The sequence below is a fragment of the Brassica napus genome, chromosome C6, assembly GCF_020379485.1.
Source record: "Brassica napus cultivar Da-Ae chromosome C6, Da-Ae, whole genome shotgun sequence".
Classification (NCBI taxonomy): domain Eukaryota; kingdom Viridiplantae; phylum Streptophyta; class Magnoliopsida; order Brassicales; family Brassicaceae; genus Brassica; species Brassica napus.
Window position 1 is genome coordinate 7378810 of NC_063449.1, and position 22677 is coordinate 7401486.

Consider the following 22677-nt stretch of genomic DNA (forward strand, 5'->3'; position numbering starts at 1 on the left):
GGACCTTCGGCCTTAATCCTCCTAGGCCCGGGGCCGGCCTGCGCTGATACCGATAACATGGCGTAAAGCACCCCTCCCCATGAGAATCGAACTAGGGGTGCAATGGAACCTACTCCAAGCACTAAACCACTAGCCCAACGCATCCCATGAGTATTTTTACAATTAAACATAAAATAAATTAATGTAATGTCAATTGGCTTTCTACTGTTATCCATATCCTTTGTATTTTGATTTCTTTCTCAGTTAAAAATTAAAATTTCTTTTTTTCTTTGAGAAACTGAAATGTTAGTTTGATCTACGAACTAGAAGACACAAGATGTCATGTGTGTAAAATAAATTTCACAATTAAATATGATATTAGGAGACGGCATAGTACTTGGTTCTTACTTCTTGAAATAAATAAATATGGTCAATGACTAAGACATGTAATTCGTGGGGAAGTGTTAACAAAGATTCAACGAGAATGTGATTTTATAACGTGGTAAGCAGGCGAAAATAGTCTGGTCCATACTTAGGCATTGATTTTTAAAACACAAAGATAATAGTGGGGTTAACGCCAAATTAACGAAAAGCGACATATGTACTTAATCCATTGTTTAAAACTTTGAATACATAATTTGGTCCACACTACTTGAATCTTTTGAGTCCGGCAGAACATATTTTGATAATATTTAAAATATTTTTCGGGTTAAACAGCATAGTTTGATGTAAACACCCATTTGGATTGGGTTGTCAATATCACTTTCAAGAAATATAAAAATGAAATGTATAACTTTTGTTTCTGACGCATAAAATGAATGACGCTAAGAGGATGCGTAATCAGTTTAAGGTGTCAAAAACCTGATCTACATTGGATTTCGTCATAGTGAAAAGGGTTGGTTAATATTGGTTGCCACTAGAGAATATTCGTAAGTACTTATTGTGTGGTAGTTATCATAGGAATATTCCTTTTTAATCAACTTATCATATACATGAAACAAGTTTTGATCAGTTAAAGATTATTCTGAAAATAACTTTACTCGACCATGTTTTATTTACATAGAAAATACTATATTTCTGGTTCTAACATCTTTTTCTAATGAATCTGCACGGTCATTCATTTCTAAACTTTTATAGATATGTATTAAACTCAAAATTTCAGAACTATTCTGCAAAAAAAAAAAAAAAAAATCTGAGATAAAAACTGGCTAGTCGAACGGGTTAATAACTTTAGATATAACTTGATTTTTAATTAAAATTAAAAATTATTTATCTCACCTAAAATCATCTACAATTCAATTTAAACTCTCTCAAGTATTGGATTGAATACATCTTCTATAAAATATGATATATGCTTAATGTATGGTTGACATATAGCATAAGAACACACCAATGAAATTAACAATAAGTTAATGATTTAATTATATAGTTATAATTATAATATTAGTGGATTTTAAATATAAAATGAATTCTACTTGTTATGATAATAAAACAAGTTCTAATGTTAAATTTTCAGAGTATATGAATAAATAGTATTATATATCGAACCATCGATGTTCTATATATAGAAATTTATTTAAGTAGGAAAGATGATATCTACTTTGAACATGATGTTTCAGGTGTTGTTAGTCATGGTTTTTTAGGGATTTTTACCATTGGTTTGAACATGTTATCTATTTTAAATTCCTCAGATAATCTCAATCTCAATGAGTGAATCTTATGGGTTAATTAATTATGTCACGGCTTAGTATATACATTTATAATTGAAATTATTCATATTGTGTTTTTATTCTTTAAAAAAAGATATGTTATAATGATGCTAATAAAATATAACCCGAGTGGCGTTTAGATTTAGCAAACTCATTTAGAGACCAACGAGAGTTGTCAAACGTGCACAATCACATTATCCACTAACCCACGAGAAGGTCCACCACTTTCCCTCCTTTTATTGTTCTTGCATATCAAGAAACCAAACTAGTCGACCTATATATATAATTTATAAATATTTAAGATATGTAATTTTTTTCCTTTTTTGCATTTAGATTTATATGCTAACATAGTATATCTATAACATTTACACTAAAAACATAGTATATCTATTTATTTATTCTTAAACATGGTATATCTATTTAAACAAAACTATATATATCTTATCACTTTCCTTAGATTATTACAAAATGTAAATGTAAACAAAAATATTAAAATTCTTTAAATTGTATTTGTTTTTCGTTTGTAGAAAATACTTGACAAAGGAATGCTCTTAAACTTTATCAACTGTGAAACATAATATTTCACATTTAGCAACGTAAAGAAAAATATTTCACATATAAAAGCAGGCAGACATTTCTAAGATCCAACATCTCTTTACCTCAGGTAGATGGCGTTCTGAATCTTTCGATCCATTTTGTCTCCTAATTGAAAAAGGTACATATAATGTGATATGTCTAAGAACCGACACTAGTCAGTATAAAGACAATTAATATTACAATTAAAACTAAATATAAGAATTAAAATAAAAACAAAAAAAAAGGAGATAGGGACTAAAATGAGCCACACCTACAACTTCCATGATCTTCTTCTCTCTATCTTTGACTATATAAACGAGAGCATATCTTATAACAAAATCGTTTGCCAACAAACGTCTCAACTTACATACACATCTTCCTTTTGCATACCCCCAACACTTCAATGGAGAACTCCGTAAACAACAGCTTGAAACGAGTGAGAATGATACACGAAGATGAAGATCAAAAAGAAGAGAGTAGTTGGATAATCTACTTTGGAGACATTGATCATGAAGAAGGCAGAGAAGAAACGATTCATTACTACGATAGTGACTCTTCCATGATCTCCGACGCTGCTTCACCTGTTCACATCACAAAGACTAATAATGTTGTTGGAAGAAAGGATTATAGCATTACTAAAAACCCTAAAAAGAGACGAATCATTCATCAACACAAAGAAGAAGAAAAACAAAAAAGAGAGGAGGAAGAAGAAGACACAGCCTCTTCTCCTTCTAATAAAACCAAGGTTAGATACATATGAGTGTATCTTAATTTGTGGATTTTTTTTTCCTTTTTTTGTTAAGTTAAATTTCATTTTGTGTGGTTTATTCAGGGTTTAAGTGTGTTGGATGGTGCGGAGTATAAGGCAAAACATGGAAAATCCGTGGACAATGTTACATCCGAGGTAATATTTCTATGAGAAGCAGTTTGTTGCATGCAAAAAGTAAATTGAGGTTAATATTTCCATTTTAACCTAAACTTGATTTTTGCCTAACAATAAATGTTTATCACGTGGGAACTATAGGAGAGAGGATGCTTAACAGACACAGTATCAAAGATAAATGAAGAATTCTTCTTAGCAGAATTGAAGAAGAGAGGACTTTGTGTAGTTCCTTTATCAATGTTATCCAACTTTATTGGTTGATGATTCTTTTCAAACACAAGTTTTTAACTGTGATTATTATTTTTAATGTTCTGTTTCTTTGATGTAAAATCTTTACTATTATTGCAAATTAATGTACAGAAAATCCAAATCATATTGAAAGTTAAGCACTTTGCAAATATCGAAAGTGTGATAAAGCTTATATTTTAGACCCTTTTAAACACAGCTTAGCAATATAGACTACTTAGTTTGTATGGACTGCACCTCAGAATACAAAAGGGCTTAGGAGATGATAACATACCAGTTTTGGTTTCTCGGGTCTTATTTCGTTTAGCATATTATCACCTTATCAAAAAAAACCTCCAACATGTCCATAAATCTACAGTTTCATAGCCAATTGTTACTTAGCATGGTTTGGGACTAACTTAGTCGGCAAGAAGGTTTCCATAATTTTCTTAGCTTGTTCATGTCTAACCATTTGCTGTGATACTTCTCCAACAAAATTTTACGGAAACAAAACAACAGTGTCATACATAATCAATCTTTTGGTGTGATTTATTTTTGACTTTTGCATGCTAGACAGCTTATAACACACAAAAACTCTATGTAAAGTTCAATACCACACTTCAAATGCGTGCATATAAAGTAATTATCAGTTTATGTCTCTTTTCCACATGCAAATTATTGTACCAAATCCTTTTTCAACATTATAACATTATTTTGTAAAATATAGCACCATCATATATATATATATATATATTTTTGAAAACAGAATGTTCTTGAAGGCTCATAAGACAAACGAAACATTTATAAAAAAGATTTCGAGATGATAAAATAGTAATTCATTTGATGTTAACTGATTAGACCTTTTATTAATTAATGGGGTTTCTTTTCCAGCTTGCCTTAAGAAGAAACTGTTGCACTTCCAGCTTTAGTTCCATCACCTCTGCAAACATCATCGTTTTCGTCTCAACGTTCTTTCAAATTTCAAACGTACAGTCAAACCAAAAAATGAGGGAAAAAAACAAAACTTTCATCTTCTTCTTCTTTCTCATCATCGACCATCAAAATCTGTAAAGAACCAGATCTAGTTCTTGGAATAGCTGAGAAATGGTGTCCCCACACCAAAACCTTCGTGTTCCCTTGGGGAGAAGCAACCGTAACACTTGAAGACGTGATGGTGCTTCTAGGCTTCTCTGTTTTGAGTTCCCCTGTTCGCTACTCTGGATAGCTCAGGAGAGGAGGAGACTAAGGCCAAGGTGGAGAGAGAATGGGTCATGCTTAAGAAAGATCTATACGGTAGAGGGATAACGCAGCCGGTTTGGATGAAGAGGTTCATGGACAGTGGTGATGAGCTGGAACACGTGGCTTTCCTTGTCTTGTGGCTAAGCTACTTTGTGTTTCCACCAAGATGTTGTCCATGTTCGTTTCTTCATTCAACTGAATCATTTGGCTGAAGCTGAGCGCGTTGTTCGTTTGGACACAAAAAACATCACTCATTCGAATGGATCAGTTGAATGATTTTCGAAAATTAGGTTGGATGGAGATGGTTCAGTTGAATGAACCGAAACGAAGCAGTTAGATGGAGATGATTCAGTCGAAATATCCAAATGTCGATTTTCCCTTGAAAAAACTCAAATATTACAAACCTAATTTCATTTTTTTCCGTCGTAGCTTTCTCTCTGCGACAAACTCAAATCTCAGTTTCTCTCTAGCCACCATGAAGGGAGCATGAAGCTCTCACCTCACTCTCTCTCTCTCTCTCTCTCTCTCTCTCTCTCTCTCTCTCTCTCTCTCTCTCTCTCTCTCTCTCTCTCTCTCTCTCTCTCTCTCTCTCTCTCTCTCTCTCTCTCTCTCTCTCTCTCTCTCTCTCTCTCTCTCTCTCTCTCTCTCTCTCTCGCCGTTTCTCTCTCTCTCTCTCGTCCTCTCTCTCTAGCCACCATGAAAGGAGCTTGAAGCTCTCACCTCACCGTCGCTCTCTCTCTTTCTCTCTCTCGCCGTCTCTTTCTCTCTCTCGTCCTCTCTCTCTCGCCGTCTCTTTCTCGCCGTCTCTTTCTCGCCGTCTCTTTCTCGCCGTCTCTCTCGCCGTCTCTTTCTCGCCGTCTATCTCGTCGTCTCGTCATCTCTCTCACCGGTTTGATCTCCTTCTTCGTAGATCTATGCTTATATGTTTGAATTCGTTTATGGGTTTGCTTCTGTTTATGTTATGTATTGATTTTCCTTTTTAATTTGTCATGGGTTTATGCTTGAGAATGTGTTGAAATACTGATGGGTTTGCTTGGTTTGATTACATAAGTATGCTTCAAGTTTCTTGTTAGCTTAGCTTATCTCACTAGTAGCTTGTGAAATCTCATAGCTTGTGAATTATTTTATGGTATATGTTCTGCTTGTATTCATAAAGCAACATTGTGTTTTATGCTCTAATGAACTTGGTGGGTTTGCTGGATATTCATGGGTTTGCTGTGAGGAGTGTTCGTTAGGATTTATAAACATATATTTAGCTCTTGTTTCATAGGATTTATAAACATATCTTTAGCTCTCGTTTGGTCATGTGTTTTTGATAAACATATCTTTACGTATGTGTCTTAGAATGTTGTGTGCCTTATGGGTCTCTTGAGTTTAATGGTCGATCTTCAGTTCAATTCTTAGTTCATATTATGTGTGGTTTTCAATCACAGCATCTCTTGTGTGTTTATGTGCTCAAGAAACATTGACACTGACGAGGAAACTCTTTATATGGCAGGTTGTTTCTTGCAGTTTATTTGGATTGCAATGACATCTGTCCCTGGTACTGATGTGAGTATATTTTAAATATTTGTATGCTTGTTGAATGCTTCTCTTAGTTTAGTTTAGTCTCTGGTATTGAATATTTGAATGGTTCTCTTAGTTTAGTTTAGTCTCTGGTATTGAATATTTGAATGTTAGTCCCTGGCATGGACTGATGAGCAAACCCGGTTCTACCTCAAACTGAGAGTTGAGGAGAAGCTGAAAGGAAATGAAAGAAAAGGAAATCTTAATGAAGTTGGGAGACAGTCCATTATCGACAAGTTTTATGAAGCTTATGGGGAAAGACACGTTTGGAGAAAATTTGGGATCAAGCACACTACTTGCAAAACTCAGTATGCAAGGTTCAAATGGTTGATCAACAAGAGGACCGGACTTGGCTATGATGCAAATGGGTACGTAGATGATATCTTGCATATTTCTAATGTTTTATCCATTCACCCATGTGCATTTTGATCATATAGATTAGGATTTACCCATGTTTAGGTTGCATTTTGCATACATGAGTCCTTATCAGGTATTGGAGTACCACATGGAGTTCTTGGAGACATTTGGGTGCAATTGGAGTCCAAAAGAAGTGTTTAAAGTGATCATTGGGCGAGCACCTTACCGGAGCGACCAGTCCAGAGCGACACCGTCAAGTCGCTCTGATCTCCCTATCAGAACGACCTTACCAGAGCGACAGGGAAGAGTCGCTCGCGTTTTGATCACCCGGAGATGCGAGAACGAGTCCGGAGCGACCTCTCGCAGCGAGGTCGCTCCCGAAGCATGGAGCGACTACTCGGAGCGACGAGCGGAGGTCGCTCCGCGTCTTATTTCTGCTCGAACTTATGATTTCTCAAGGGCCTTTTGGTCATTTCATGATGCACGTTTTTATTTTCTAAACCTATGTTTTAATACTCTGTAAGCCAAGAGGAGGCGGATCATCTTTTGTTCTTAAGAAAAACAACCAAAAACCTTTGGAAAGTCATCTCTTGAATCAATTGATCAGTTCTGTTATTGAAATTCTGTGTTCTTATATCTATTTTCTGTGTATCTCTACATGATTAATCTGAAATCCAACATGAGTTTAAGAGGAATCATGGAGATTAGTGAGTAATCACCTTTTGAATTCATGGGTTAGGGAGATTAAGGGTGATTAGGTTAGAGCTAGGATGTTTTAGTGTAGATCATTCATATTTCCTTGCTAACAGAGTGAACATAATGCATCTTCTGAGTTGGCCACTCAGTTGTTGATCCTTAGGCATTTCTCACCCGAAAGGTGTTCGAGGAAATGCCCGAGACAACTCTTCTAAGCTTTTAGCATACTTTGCCAAAGACATTTGTTGTTAGAGGTGCTATGATAGCCATTGGACTTGCTAGTTATGATTGCTTTCATATTATTCAACCAAAAACATTTGATGTTTGAATTGTGTTAGTAAATGAACATTCATCTAGACATAGAGTCTGTTTAGGATTGTGTCCAAGCTTAAGGTTGATAGTTTGATTGATCGTTTGCCATCCTTAGTTCGAAACTTGATCACCCAAGGTCTAATCCCTATATCCATGAGTTCTCTTTCCCCATAGTTAAGAAAGTATCATTTAGTTATTAACCCTTTTAAAAAAACCATTGGTTGCATTTAGATTAAGCGATTACTTGCATTCTCGGTGCTTTAATATCTCTCAGAACTGGTTCGACAATCATTTATACTACAACATTTGTCTTAGGAGCCTTGAAAACTCCTAACATCAAATTGGCGCTGTTGCCAAATTCTGAGTAGATTTAAACATTGAGATTTAGTAAATTGCTTGAGACTAAGTCATTTTTATTTTCTTTTGTTACTGACTCTTTTTCACCTCCGCTTATTCTACAGGTGTATGAACTTGCGGAGCAACGGTCCATCAAACCTAGTTCCACGAGCTGCAGACATCAGAGCTTTAGAGAGAGAGTGTGCTAGAAAGAAAAGAGAAGAAGAGCAACAGACTCAACTGCAAAGACTGAACACTGATATGGGAGACGTTCATCAGCATGATGCAGGCGTCAATGGCGCTAATAACAATGCTCCAGCTAACCAACAGCGAGCAGCTCGACCCATTGGCACTTACGATCGCCCCAACATTCATGGTCATAGATTGGGAATCCGAGCACCCGCTGTGGCAGCCAACAACTTTGAGATCAAATCAGGACTCCTCAACGTGATCGAGAACAACAAGTATCATGGCTTGGCTCTAGAGGATCCATTTGATCACTTGGACAGGTTCGACAGCTACTGTGGGTTGTCAAAAACCAATGGTGTGTCCGAAGATGCCTTAAAGCTCAAGCTATTCCCTTTCTCTTTGGGGGATAAGGCACGTCAGTGGGAGAAGTCTCTACCCAGCGACTCTATCACCACTTGGGATGATTGCAAGAGAGCATTCTTGGAGAAGTTCTTCTCTACTTCAAGAACTGCTAAGCTGAGAAATGAGATTTCCAGCTTTCAACAGAAGGGCTTGGAAGGATTCAGTGAAGCCTGGGAGAGATTCAAGGGCTACCAAGCTCAATGCCCACACCATGGTTTCTCTAAGGAGAGTTTGCTGAGCACATTCTACCGTGGTGCTCTTCCTAAGTACAGGGCCAGACTGGATACAGCTAGCAATGGGTTCTTCTTGGGGAGAACTGAGGAGGATGCAGAGGAGCTGGTTGACAACATGGTTAAAAGTGATGCAGTCTACAGTGGAGACCACGACAGAGGTAGTAGAACAGATGATAAGCAGACGAGGAAGGAGTTGAAGGCTCTACAAGATAAGATAGACATCCTCATTGCTGACAAAGCTACCCAAGAGCAGCTGCACTTTGTTGGCAACCCAAGCCAAGAGACACCAGTTGTTGTCCATGAAGTTGAGGGTTTGGAAGGTCAGGAAGAGCTGTGTTTCATCAACAACAATGGTAGCTGGTACAAGAAAGAGCCCAACTTTCAGTACAACAACTACCAACAGAAATCCTATTCCAACAACCAACAGAGTGGTTATCAGCCTCGGAATAATCAGCAAGGCAGCTATCAACCTCAGCAAAACCCTCCTCCTGGTTTCAACAACAAGGGCAACCATTCTTCCCAACAGCAATCTAATCCCTCTACCTCAACTCCTCAGGTCAACACCACTGAAGCTCTACTGAAACAAATCCTGGAGTCTCAAACAAGAAGTGAGAAGCATGTTGGCTATGAGTTGAAGAACCTTCACTCAAAGATTGATGGGAGCTACAATGAGCTCAACAACAAGTTCAGAGCTTTGGAGAACCAGTTTGCTGCCATGAACACTCAACAAAATCGCCAACAAGGTTCTCTACCTGGAAAATCTGAGCAAAACCCAAAGGAAACCATGAAAGCTATCACTCTCAGGAGTGGTAAGGAGTTACCTCAGAGAACTCTCACCAAGGATGCTGAGAAAAAAAAGTGAGGGGGTTGCCATCAACATAGATGATGAAGTGGTGATTGTTGATGAGAAGATCAATGACGAGATCTTAGAGAAGATAGTGGAAGCCAAAGGAAAAGGAAAGGTTGGAGAAGAGAAGAAAACAGTTAAGGATGGTGAAGTTGTCACTCCTGCCAGTGAAAGTTCTTTTGTTCCTCCTGCCTATGAGCCCAAGCTCCCATTCCCAGGTCGATTCAAGAGGCAGCTGCTAGAGAAGTACCAAGCTCTATTTGAAAAGCAAATGAGTGAAGTCCAGATCACAATGCCCATTATTGATGCTTTCATGCTGATTCCTCAATACAGCAAGTTCCTGAAAGATGTTGTAGCTGCAAAGAAGAAAGAGATGGAGGGCATGGTGATTCTCACTCATGAGTGCAGTGCTATCATTCAGAGGCTTGTCATTCCAAAGAAGCTAGAAGATCCAGGATGCTTCACATTACCTTGTGCTCTTGGACCTATGGTATTTGATAGATGTCTCTGCGATTTGGGAGCTAGTGTCAGCTTGATGCCCCTATCTGTTGCTAAGAAGCTCGGCTTCACTCAGTACAAGAAGTGTAGACTTTCTCTGGTATTGGCTGATCGTTCAGTGAAGTACCCTGTGGGTATCTTAGAGGACCTCCCAGTGATGGTTGGAAATTATGAGATCCCTACAGACTTTGTGGTGCTTGAAATGGGTGAAGAAGCTCAAGACCCTTTAATCCTTGGAAGGCCTTTCTTAGCAACAGCAGGAGCTATTGTTAATGTGAAAGAAGGCAAGATTGATCTCCATCTGGGTAAAGGGCACATTCTCCATTTTGACATCAAGGAGGTAATGAGGAGGCCAACAGTTCAAGGGCAAGTGTTCTACATTGAAGAGATGGACGCCCTTGCTGATGAACTCCTTGAAGAGTTGTCACTAGAGGACCCTCTACAGCATGCTTTGATTGTAGAGAGAGAGGCTGTGGTGATTGAGAACCTGAAGAGTACTGCCTATGGGATGATGCTGGATTCACACCAGGGGTTTGTCAGTAAGGATCAGTACGAGGAGCTTCCACAGATGGTTCACCAAGAAGTCTCAGCCACTCAGCAAGATGACTGGAGTGAGCTTAAGGCACCTAAAGTGGAGCTTAAACCTCTCCCCCATGGTGTAAGGTATGCATTCCTTGGTCCTAATGAAACTTATCCTGTCATTGTGAGTAGTGAACTTACTGAAACTGAGCTATCTGAACTTTTGAAAACGCTTAAAAGATTTAGAAAGGCAATAGGTTACTCACTGGATGACATCAAGGGAATATCACCCTCTTTGTGCATGCATAGGATACATCTTGAGGATGAATCAATGACTTCTATCGAGCATCAAAGAAGGTTAAATCCTAACCTGAAGGATGTTGTAAAGAAAGAGATTCTTAAACTCTTAGATGCTGGTGTTATTTACCCTATCTCAGATTCTAAATGGGTATCACCTGTGCATGTTGTACCAAAGAAAGGTGGTATCACTGTGATTAAAAATGACAAGGATGAATTGATACCAACAAGAACCATCACAGGTCATAGAATGTGCATTGATTACCGAAAACTAAACTCCGCATCTAGAAAGGATCATTTCCCATTACCATTTATTGATCAGATGCTTGAGAGACTTGCAAATCACCCATTCTATTGCTTTCTTGATGGGTACTCAGGATTTTTCCAAATCCCCATACATCCCAATGATCAAGAGAAAACGACATTCACATGTCCCTATGGTACCTTTGCATATCGAAGGATGCCATTTGGTCTATGTAATGCTCCAGCCACCTTTCAAAGGTGCATGATGTCAATTTTCTCTGATCTGATTGAGGATGTTGTGGAGGTATTTATGGATGATTTCTCTGTCTACGGATCTTCGTTTTCTGCTTGTTTGTCAAACTTGTGCAGGGTCCTACAGAGATGTGAAGACACCAACCTTGTGCTGAATTGGGAGAAGTGTCACTTCATGGTCAAGGAAGGGATTGTGCTGGGACACAAGATTTCAGAGAAGGGGATTGAGGTGGATAAAGCCAAAATCGATGTTATGGTTGGTTTGCCCCCACCAAAGACAGTGAAAGACATCCGGAGTTTTCTTGGTCATGCTGGGTTCTACAGGAGGTTCATCAAGGACTTCTCCATGATCACTAGACCTTTGACCAGGCTGCTGTGCAAGGAAGCCACCTTCAGTTTTGATGTGGAATGTCTACAAGCTTTCAAGAAGCTGAAAGGTGAACTCATTAGTGCTCCAATTGTCCAGCCACCTGATTGGGATCTCCCTTTTGAGATCATGTGTGACGCTAGTGACTATGCTGTGGGAGCTGTTTTGGGGCAGAAGAAAGATGGCAAAACCCATGTGATCTACTATGCCAGCCAAACCCTCAATGATGCTCAGATGAGGTATGCCACAACAGAGAAGGAGATGCTGGCAATTGTTTTTGCCTTTGAGAAGTTCAGGAGCTACTTGGTTGGGTCTAAAGTCATTGTCTACACAGATCATGCTGCCTTGAGACACCTTTTGGCCAAGAAGGATGCAAAACCCAGGCTTTTGAGGTGGATCCTTTTGCTTCAAGAGTTTGATATGGAGATTAAGGACAAGCCAGGAGTTGAGAATGGTGTAGCTGATCATTTGTCCAGGTTGAGGGTAGAGTCTGGTATTCCTATTGACGAAGGACTTCCTGAGGAGCAGATCATGGCTATTGAAGCAGTGATAGCAGTTTGTGAGACTGGTAGGAAGCTGGAAGAAGTCAAGGCAACAGAAGAGAAGGAACCTTGGTATGCTGATTTGGTGAACTACCTAGCCACAGGAAGAGAACCTTTGAATCTTGTGGGCTATGCCAAGAAGAAGTTCTACAAGGATGTGAAGAGATACTACTGGGATGAACCCTATCTCTACATTCTCTGCAAGGATCAGCTTTATAGAAGAGTGGTTGCAAATGAGGAGATTGATGGGATCCTTACACAGTGTCATGGATCATCTTATGGAGGCCACTTTGCCACCTTCAAGACAGTTGCGAAAGTGTTACAAGCTGGATTCTGGTGGCCACATATGTTCAAGGATACACAAGACTTTGTTTCAAAGTGTGATTCTTGCCAAAGAAGAGGAAACATCACCAAGAGGAATGAGATGCCTCAGAATCCAATCCTTGAAGTTGAAGTGTTTGATGTGTGGGGTATTGACTTCATGGGACCATTTCCATCATCTTTTGGAAACAAATACATCCTTGTGGCTGTTGATTATGTCTCCAAATGGGTGGAAGCTATTGCAAGCCCCACCAATGATGCTAGAGTTGTAACCAAGATGTTCAAGAGCATCATCTTTCCAAGGTTTGGAGTCCCAAGAGTTGTGATCAGTGACGGAGGTTCCCACTTCATTAACAAACTGCTTGAGGGACTTCTCAAGAAGAATGGTGTGAAGCACAAGGTGGCAACTCCTTATCACCCCCAAACAAGTGGCCAAGTTGAGATTTCTAACAGGGAGATCAAGTCTATCTTGGAGAAGATTGTGGGGATCACAAGGAAGGATTGGTCCAATAAGCTTGATGATGCACTTTGGGCTTATAGGACAGCGTACAAGACACCACTGGGCACCACACCTTTCAACCTAGTGTATGGGAAAGCTTGCCATCTGCCAGTGGAGCTTGAGTACAAGGCACTATGGGCAATAAAGTTGCTGAACTTTGACATCAAGAGTGCCAAGGAGAAAAGGATTTTTCAGCTACATGAGCTTGATGAGATAAGAATGGATGCTTTTGAGAACTCAAGGATCTACAAGGAGAAGACTAAAGCTTTCCATGACAAGAATATCCTGAAGAGAGAGTTTAAAGAAGGAGATCAAGTTCTTCTCTACAACTCTAGGCTGAAGCTATTTCCAGGAAAGCTTAAGTCAAGGTGGTCAGGTCCTTTCAAAGTCAAAGAGGTTAGGCCATATGGAGCAATAGTTTTGTGGAGTACTGATGGAAGAGACTTCACAGTCAATGGGCAAAGGGTTAAGCTCTACATGGCTACTGCACCAGAGGAAGATGGGGTTTCAACTCCACTGTCTGACCCTACCCCGGCCTAATCCAAAAAGAGGCAAAGTCAAGCTAGAGACTTAAAACAAGCTCACTTGGGAGGAAGTCCCATGCGTATCCTTGTATATATTGCATTGGTATTTTCATTTTCATCTTATTGCATAAAAAAAAAAAAAAAAAAAGAGAAGTCGTGTGCAGGTGCTTGATCGATGCAGGTTTGAGCAAAAATCGTGCGTGGGAGCGAGGTCTCACAGCGACACCTCGAAGTCGCTCCAGCTGGGAGCGACGTTACGGGAGCGACACCTCGAGGTCGCTCGGCTTAAAGACGTTTTGTGCTCCAAAAACACTCTCGGAGCGACCTCTCAGAGCGAGCACATGAAGTCGCTCCAGCTGGGAGCGATGTTACGGGAGCGACACCTCGAGGTCGCTCGCGATTTCGTCGTCACGGAGCTCAAAAACTGGCCTGGAGCGACGTCCTAGAGCGACACCTCGAAGTCGCTCCAGCTCCAGAGCGAGGTTTCGAGAGCGACACTCCAAGGTCGCTCGCGTTTTCGTCGAATCACGACGCGAGAAAACGACTCGGGAGCGACCTCTCGCAGCGACACCCTCACGTCGCTCCCGAACCGGTCCAGGTAAGTTTTCTAACTCTAAACCCCGGTTTAATTCAAGTAAACCGATCCTAACCACCCTAGACCGAACCGGACGACCCTAAACCTACCCCCAACCCCCGCGACTCCATCTCTATCACTCTCCCTTCCTCTCACAAACTCTCAAACTCTCTCAAACTCACCCACACCAAAAATCCCAAAACTTTCTCAATTCTCACCCAAATCAACTAGTTTTTGTTTCTAATCCAAGATTTCGCCCCTGTAGCCTATTCCTCACCACCCATTCACCATTTCCTTTCATCCAAAGCAAGGTATTGAGTTTTTAAATTCAAATTCGTAGGTCCATGAACCCTAGGATTTGAAAATCGAAATTTGGTCATTTTCTTGCTAGATTGTGGTGAAATAGACTAGGGAAAGCTTATCTATCAAGTTGGGTTGTCGAATAAATGATGAAATTGAGTTTAATTTGCACTTTGGCAAAATTAGGGTTCATGGATTTGGGAGTGTTTGTGGGTGAACTAGATGCGTTAAGGTGTTACAAGAGTGAGAATTGTTGCATTGTGTTGAACTTGAGTTTAAATTGATAATTCATTTGTTAAGTTCACTTTTGCAATTTTCACTTGCAAGGTCTTGCCCGTTTTTACTTCCATCTATTTATCCCTTTTCAAGTTTTTAATTTTTCAGGTGAAAATGGTTAAGAAGACAAAGGGAAAGTTGGAAGCGGAGAGGCAAGAAGCTGAAAAACAAGAGTTTGCACTAAGAGGAAAAACTTTACCCTGCGAGCCAACTGGCTCAGGGACGCAGAGGACTGTTCGACAGCAGACTTTGGCTGCAAGGAAATCGAAAGAACAGGAGAAGAGGGTAGGGAAAAGTGTAGCAGTTCCCAACCATGAGGAAAGTGAAACTGAGAGTGCTGATGAGCAGGCACCTACGAAGAAAGCCAAGATGTCCAAAGGCAAAGGGGTTGCGGTTGATCGAGATAGGGCGAAAACTCCATCTGTGGAGGAGCTGTATGATCACTTGAAGAATGAGGTCACTTGGACTCCAACCAGGTTCGCCGACCTTGATCTGCTGAAGGAGTTGGGTCTTGAATCTGACATTGAGGAGATGCTAGGACATTTGAAGATGCCAAAACTCCTCACCATGGCATATCCTTTCTACAAGGATGTCACTTGTCAGTTCTTATCTTCTCTTGCGGTCACTTACCACGACACCGCGCATGTGAGGCAAGGATGGGGCAAAATCAGTTTCAAGGTCAATGGACGAGAATACAACATGAACTTCAAGGACATTGGGAGAGTCATGGGGTTCCAAGACCTAGAAGACCACTCCCTACCCAAGTGTGAGAACCTTCCCACGGAGCTTTGGAAGTTGATCACTGGAAACAAACACACTACCGGGGCTGACAAGAACTCACACATCCGACACCCGTCCGTACGTTACCTCCACAGGATGCTCGTCCATGCATTCTACCCACGGAAGCAAGCTGGTACGGTTACTGAGGAAGACATGCGACTGCTCTGTCCGGCTATCCGTCCCTACGCCCAACCTGGAGTTTTACCCCTTCCCAGCACCGACATCTATGCTACCTTCGGGATGGTCAGTTTCTTTGTGGGTCGTCTCCAGCACTACAGAGACTGGGCGTGGTACACCACTGATTCGCGCCCAAAGATGGGGATAGGTGGAATGATCACACCACTGCTCCAATTTCTGAATGTTCCCTTGGGAAAGGACGCAGCGGGACCTAAGTTCATTGATGGCACCTACTTGAGGATTGCTACCTATTTTAGTGGGATGTATGGGAAGGACTACGTCTACCACTACTACTTGCAGGGCAAGCCAGTCGAAGTGGTTCTTCCAAACCGGAACCTGACGAGTTTAGAGATACCTGGAGCTATCAGCTTCAACATACCCCAGGAGTACTTTCTTGGAGAACACGGGCCTCTCGATCCAGTTAATGCTGCTCCATCAAGGAGAAGAAGTGTTCCTACGCGACATGACTCGCCTGTTGCAGACCCTTCTGAGCATATCTATGGACCTCCGCGCTACTACTTCAAGCCACATGACGGAGTTCTTCCCCCTGGAGCTCTTCGTGATGCTCATGACCACATTAGTCGCCTTCAGAGGTGGAACAAGGCTCAGGACAGAACGATAGAAAAGCTGAAGGATAAGTGCAAGGCGCTAAGCAAGACAGTAAAGAAGCAGGCAAAGACCTCAGCCAAATTCATGAAGAAAGTAGCTGATGTCTTAACCAGGGGAGGAATAGCTGGATGTAGCTCAGCAGACTTCGCTTTCGCGAACACCTCAAACCCCCAGCCTCCACCTCCGCCTGATGCTCTTGGCTTCCCCCTCACTGCTGCGCAGCTTCAGCGTAAGAGGAGGAACCCACCCACTCAACCTTCCACTTCCGGTAACAAGTCCCCCTCCCTCGCTTCTTCTGATAGTGAGGTCGAGATTGACGAGGTTGAGAGCCAACCATGGTATGGAGGCTCCGGTTCAGCATCCGGTGGTTACTACACCTCCTTCCCACCTGACGACGACGATGCTGGGGCATCTGCCCCCACCTACTATCCATAGGAGGTACTTCTTTCTCTCCCTTGTATATACCATTTCCTTTTTGCATATTAGTTTTCTTTTCGGTATCTCTCTCTTTACTTGACCACACAGAGACTGTGTAACTCAAGTTTGGGGGAGGTACCAAGCATTTGATCATGTTTGCTTTGATGTTGTTTCATGAGTCATGCATTGCATACCTATTTGCATAAAAAAAAAAAAACAAATTCATTTAGTTTGCATCATTTTGCATTTCTAGGAGAGTCTAGGGCATATAGGTTGCATTCACTTGCATTGGGAGCAATGATTTTAAATGCCTTATAAAGAACACTACGTTTCACCTGAAAAGCTATGCACCTCTCGAAAAGACTTGTATGTTTCGTGCCTTGAAAACTCTTCTTGAAACTTGTTGATTGCTGAAACCTACTCTTTGAAGCCAACTACAACCCTATTTGAACTAAACGAACTTAATGCTTCTTGCTTAGGGTCCCTTGTGTACTGAGTCATGGCTATACACACTTGAGTTGTCACATCTTTTATGCCAATCTTTTTTGACAAACTCTAGTGGTAGACCACTCCCAAAAACCTTTCCCTCCTTTTAAGCTTTCATTGTTTGATGAGTGAGGCCTTCTTAGGAAAGTCTTACATGTGCATAATGTTGAGAGTATCGGGAACGACAATGCTTGATCTTCATTCTTGCTAGATTAGGCACATCATTGTCTAGCCATAGATGGGGGTGAGTGTTGTAAAGTTTGATTTGGGAGTATGAGAAAGTGGAAGGAAAAGAGTGAACTCTTGTGGTTAATTGACTAGTCTTTATGGGATAAGTAGAGAAACTTCTAGCTCAGTTTACGAAAAGTCTTGGCCCCCGAAAAAAAAAAAAGAAGAAAAAAAACAAAAAAAAAAATTAAAAGAAAGAAAGTGGGCTAGCAAAACTGTTTAGAGCTAAGTTTTGTTTTGAAGTTGAGAAAAATCCTTATGAGATTTCAAAGAAAAGAGTTTTGTTGTGCAAGGTGTTCTTGAGATCTTTTGGTGAGAGATGTGAGTTGGGCTTGACATTTGGGAAAAATTGTGTAATTGTATGTTTGAGAAAAGGGTAGAACAATGGAGATTGAGCATTGTATGCATGAGTTGGTCCCTTTCTTAGATATATTATGTGCAATGTCAAGGCTACTTGTTTCGAGAGTAAACCACCGTAAAGATTTTATGTTTCGAACCTTTTGAATCACTTGAATAAAAGCCTTCCCTTACCCAAATGACTTGGACCGACTGACCATTTGCAAGAATTCACTAGATGTTTTGTGCTTAATGAATGTGAGAGTTGGTTGATTTGAATGTGTGGATGCTTGATGATGAGTGTAGGGACAAAAGGAGTTGAGATAGGCCTAGAGAAGCTAGAGTGTAATAAGAGAGTGTGCTAATCGTGTTTGCTAGTTGTGTTTCTTTTGGCTATGAGCTCCCACCTTCAAACCTCTCTCCCTATGAGTTCTAGAAAGTTCACTTGTGGACAAGTAAAGAACAAGTTTGGGGGAGTTGATATCTTGCATATTTCTAATGTTTTATCCATTCACCCATGTGCATTTTGATCATATAGATTAGGATTTAGCCATGTTTAGGTTGCATTTTGCATACATGAGTCCTTATCAGGTATTGGAGTACCACATGGAGTTCTTGGAGACATTTGGGTGCAATTGGAGTCCAAAAGAAGTGTTTAAAGTGATCATTGGGCGAGCACCTTACCGGAGCGACCAGTCCGGAGCGACACCGTCAAGTCGCTCTGATCTCCCTATCAGAGCGACCTTACCAGAGCGACAGGGAAGAGTCGCTCGCGTTTTGATCACCCGGAGATGCGAGAACGAGTCCGGAGCGACCTCTCGCAGCGACACAGCGAGGTCGCTCCCGAAGCATGGAGCGACTACTCGGAGCGACGAGCGGAGGTCGCTCGCGTTTTCATCACTCGGAAACGCGAGAACGAGTCCGGAGCGACCTCTCGCAGCGACACAGCGAGGTCGCTCCCGAAGCATGGAGCGACTACTCGGAGCGACGAGCGGAGGTCGCTCCGCGTCTTATTTCTGCTCGAACTTATGATTTCTCAAGGGCCTTTTGGTCATTTCATGATGCACGTTTTTATTTTCTAAACCTATGTTTTAATACTCTGTAAGCCAGGAGGAGGCGGATCATCTTTTGTTCTTAAGAAAAACCACCAAAAACCTTGGGAAAGTCATCTCTTGAATCAATTGATCAGTTCTGTTATTGAAATTCTGTGTTCTTATATCTATTTTCTGTGTATCTCTACATGATTAATCTGAAATCCAACATGGGTTTAAGAGGAATCATGGAGATTAGTGAGTAATCACCTTTTGAATTCATGGGTTAGGGAGATTAAGGGTGATTAGGTTAGAGCTAGGATGTTTTAGTGTAGATCATTCATATTTCCTTGCTAACAGAGTAAACATAATGCATCTTCTGAGTTGGCCACTCAGTTGTTGATCCTTAGGCATTTCTCACCCGAAAGGTGTTCGAGGAAATGCCCGAGACAACTCTTCTAAGCTTTTAGCATACTTTGCCAAAGATATTTGTTGTTAGAGGTGCTAGGATAGCCATTGGACTTGCTAGTTATGATTGCTTTCATATTATTCAACCAAAGACATTTGATGTTTGAATTGTGTTAGTAAATGAACATTCATCTAGACATAGAGTCTGTTTAGGATTGTGTCCAAGCTTAAGGTTGATAGTTTGATTGATCGTTTGCCATCCTTAGTTCGAAACTTGATCACCCGAGGTCTAATCCCTATATCCATGAGTTCTCTTTTCCCATAGTTAAGAAAGTATCAGTTAGTTATTAACCCTTTTAAAAAAACCATTGGTTGCATTTAGATTAAGCGATTACTTGCATTCTCGGTGCTTTGATATCTCTCAGAACTGGTTCGACAATCATTTATACTGCAACATTTGTCTTAGGAGCCTTGAAAACTCCTAACATCAGTAAACATGTCTGATGACTGGTGGGATCAACTTTTTAAGGTACAATCTTTGCTTGCTTGTTTATGTTAAGTGATGTCTGTCTGATGTTGCTGTCTCCTCATGTGATGTCTGTCTGTTGTTGTGGTTTTTAGGAATTCCCATCAGCTAGAAAGCTTAAAGAGAATCCACTAGCAAATGTTGACTTGTTGGAGAATGTGTTTGGAGCGGTTCATGTAAGTGGAGGTGAAGGATGGACTGCTCAGCAAGGCGAAGACTCTTTGGATAAGCAAGGCGACAATAATGATGGTGATGCTGAAGACACTGATGTGGATCAAGTTCCTCCTACTCAAGATATCAGTGCTCCAGCTGAATCAAGAACTGCTGGCCCTTCATCCAGTAGAACAAAAGCTAACAAGAAGAGATCAAGGGCTGCTCAAGTAGGACAGGCTGTAGTAGATTGTCTTTCTGACAAGAACAAGATAATAGGGAACCACCCTGAGTTCAGTTGCAACCAGCTTACAGCTATGGAAGCCTTACACTCACTGTCTGCTATCAGGCACTGGTCTCTTTTGTACAAGGCAGCCATCGATCATCTCAAGCAGGACCCTACCAATCGTCAAACCTTCTTGTTCTATAAAGATGATGAGGACAAGGTTCTCTACTTGGAGTATGCTACTGGTGAAAGTAGAGATGCTTGAAGACTATGTTATGCTTGTGTTTCTGTTTGTGTTTTGTATGAACTCTAGTGTTCTTTTGGTATGTGTTTGTTATGTTCAAAACTCTACTGTTCTTTTGGTTTGTGTTTGTTATGAGAATCAGCTTTTGGTTTGTGTTTGTTATATTCAAAACTCTACTGTTCTTTTGGTTTGTGTTTGTTATGTTCAAAACTCTACTGTTCTGTTTGTGTTTTGTATGAGCTTTTGTTTGGAGTGCAATGGTTCTGACCTTTGGTGAACCATTTGGTTTTGATATTTCAGGTTTGGTGAAGTAGAGGATACAATTTGGTGAAGTAGAGGAAGTCGAGATGGACAGTAACGTAAGTCTAATATCTGTTACTAAATTCTAATATCTAATATCTGTGTATAAACCTGTTACTAAATTCTAATATCTGTTACTAAATTCTTTGTGTATTTGCAGAGCATATTAAGACTTTTAATTGAGGATGATGAGTTGGATTTGTTATTTGATGAGAATCAGTACATGTGTGCTCTTTTGGAGGAGATGGGTGGAGCAACAGAAGTTGATGCTGATAGGCAATTAGTCAGGACAAACCATGAATGTGCTGGCTAACATGTGTGCTCAGGTATTAAGTTCTCTCTTGAAGCTTGGTGTTTGTTCAAATCCTATAGTTCTTATTAATATGAACAGAATACCAACGTTATTATGGGATTTGATAAAGAGTGGCCTTGTTCTTATTAATATGGTGTTTGTTGTTGTAGGCGCCTTGTTCTAGAATTGCATTTTAACGTTGGTATTATGTTCTGTTACAGGTATTAAGTTCTCTCTTGAAGCTTGAATCAGACATTGTGAAACCGACTAGGAATGAGTTTGCAACTGCTAGTCCTTTTCTAGAAGGTAAACCACAGTATTGGTCTTACTTTAAGAACTGCATAGGTGCTTTAGATGGAACTCATATTGCTGTCCGTCCACCATCTGGGAATAGTGAGCCATTTAGAGGTAGAAAAGGTGAACCAACCATGAATGTGCTGGCTATTTGTAATTTTGACATGAGGTTCATCTACGCTTATGTTGGAGTTCCCGGGAGAGCACATGACACGAAGGTGCTAACATACTGTGCAACTGAAGAAGCTTCTTTTCCTCACCCACCAGCTGGAAAATACTACTTGGTCGACTCAGGTTACCCAACCAGAACTGGTTACTTAGGTCCTCATCGCAAGACTAGATACCATATAGATCAGTTCAACAGAGGAGGTCCACCATCAAACACTAGGGAATTGTTCAACCGCAAGCACTCCGGTTTAAGATCAATGATTGAGAGGAATTTTGGTGTTTGGAAAGCCAAGTGGAGAGTTTTAGACAGAAAGCATCCCAAGTATGAGTTAAAGAAATGGATAAAGATTGTGATAGCAACCATGGCCCTCCACAACTTTATTCGAGATTCACAACATGGAGATACTGATTTTTCTTATTGGGAAGGAGTGGAATCATATGAACAGCATGGTGATGATCAAGAAGAGCATGTTGGATACATTCCGCAGGGTGATAGACTGATGGAGAGTGTGCGTCACTGTATTACTATGGAGATGGCAAGAGGAACTAGACTTCCATACTAGACATTTTTTAAATTTCAGTTTTATAAACATTATTGTTGGCATTTGAATATCTACTTTATTTGAATATCTACTTTGAACTGTTTGAAAGTTTATTAAAATTTGAATATCTACTTAGAGTTGTTTGAAAGTTTATTAAAAATTATTAAAATTTGAGTCTATTTTATAAATAAAGTTATATGAAATTTATATGAAATAAAAATTTATAAATGTCAAAATGCTAATTTTAAAATAATTCCAGTGTAAATATATTTTAGAATGAATAATAAAATTTTCTGTAGTTAAAATTGATATCAAATATATGATTAAATCAAAACGTGGGTATATATGTAATTTGGTTATTAAACTCATTTGAATGATTCATCTAAATGGAGAAACAAACATAAAATTCATTCAAATGGTTCATTCAAATGACTCATCCAAATGGAGAAACAAACATGACCAAAAATTTGAATGGATCATTTAGATGGAGCACATAAATGGATCAGCTGAATGGATTCATCTAAATGAAGAAACAAACAGGGCCGTTATATAATCAATGAAGCTGTTTTTCAAGTTGCTGTTCATCTCTCAAGTGGTACTAGGATTGCTTTAGCTCCAGCTGTGCTTGCTCACTTGTATGCTGACTTGAGTCTATTGAAAGACCACACTAGAGCTTTCACTAGATCCAAGTCTATTGAGCTG

The 22677-nt window shown here is 40.3% G+C and overlaps 2 protein-coding genes and 1 non-coding gene across 3 annotated transcripts in view; 2 read left to right on the forward strand and 1 right to left on the reverse strand.

The window, feature by feature from the left end:
* Positions 1–270: 270 nt before the first annotated feature.
* On the forward strand, positions 271–3520 carry BNAC06G04050D (vascular-related unknown protein 2). Its single transcript, XM_048760418.1, has 2 exons — positions 271–3009; positions 3097–3520. Exons 1-2 carry the CDS (start codon positions 2668–2670, stop codon positions 3181–3183), a joined length of 429 nt encoding a protein of 142 aa, XP_048616375.1. The 5' UTR covers positions 271–2667; the 3' UTR covers positions 3184–3520.
* A 5060-nt stretch (positions 3521–8580) lies between these two features.
* Positions 8581–8687, reverse strand: LOC125589346. The gene has a single exon (XR_007325534.1). It is a non-coding gene; the product is annotated as a small nucleolar RNA R71 (small nucleolar RNA).
* Positions 8688–10357: 1670 nt separating this feature from the next.
* LOC125588710 overlaps positions 10358–22677 on the forward strand; it is a gene marked incomplete at its 3' end in the record, with an annotated part of 76488 nt that continues 64168 nt past the window's right edge. The window contains exons 1-4 of the mRNA XM_048760414.1: positions 10358–10948; positions 11042–12271; positions 12332–12507; positions 12643–13389. Of these exons, the coding sequence (XP_048616371.1) occupies positions 10391–10948; positions 11042–12271; positions 12332–12507; positions 12643–13389 (2711 nt within the window). The remainder of the gene's footprint in view (positions 10949–11041; positions 12272–12331; positions 12508–12642; positions 13390–22677) is intronic.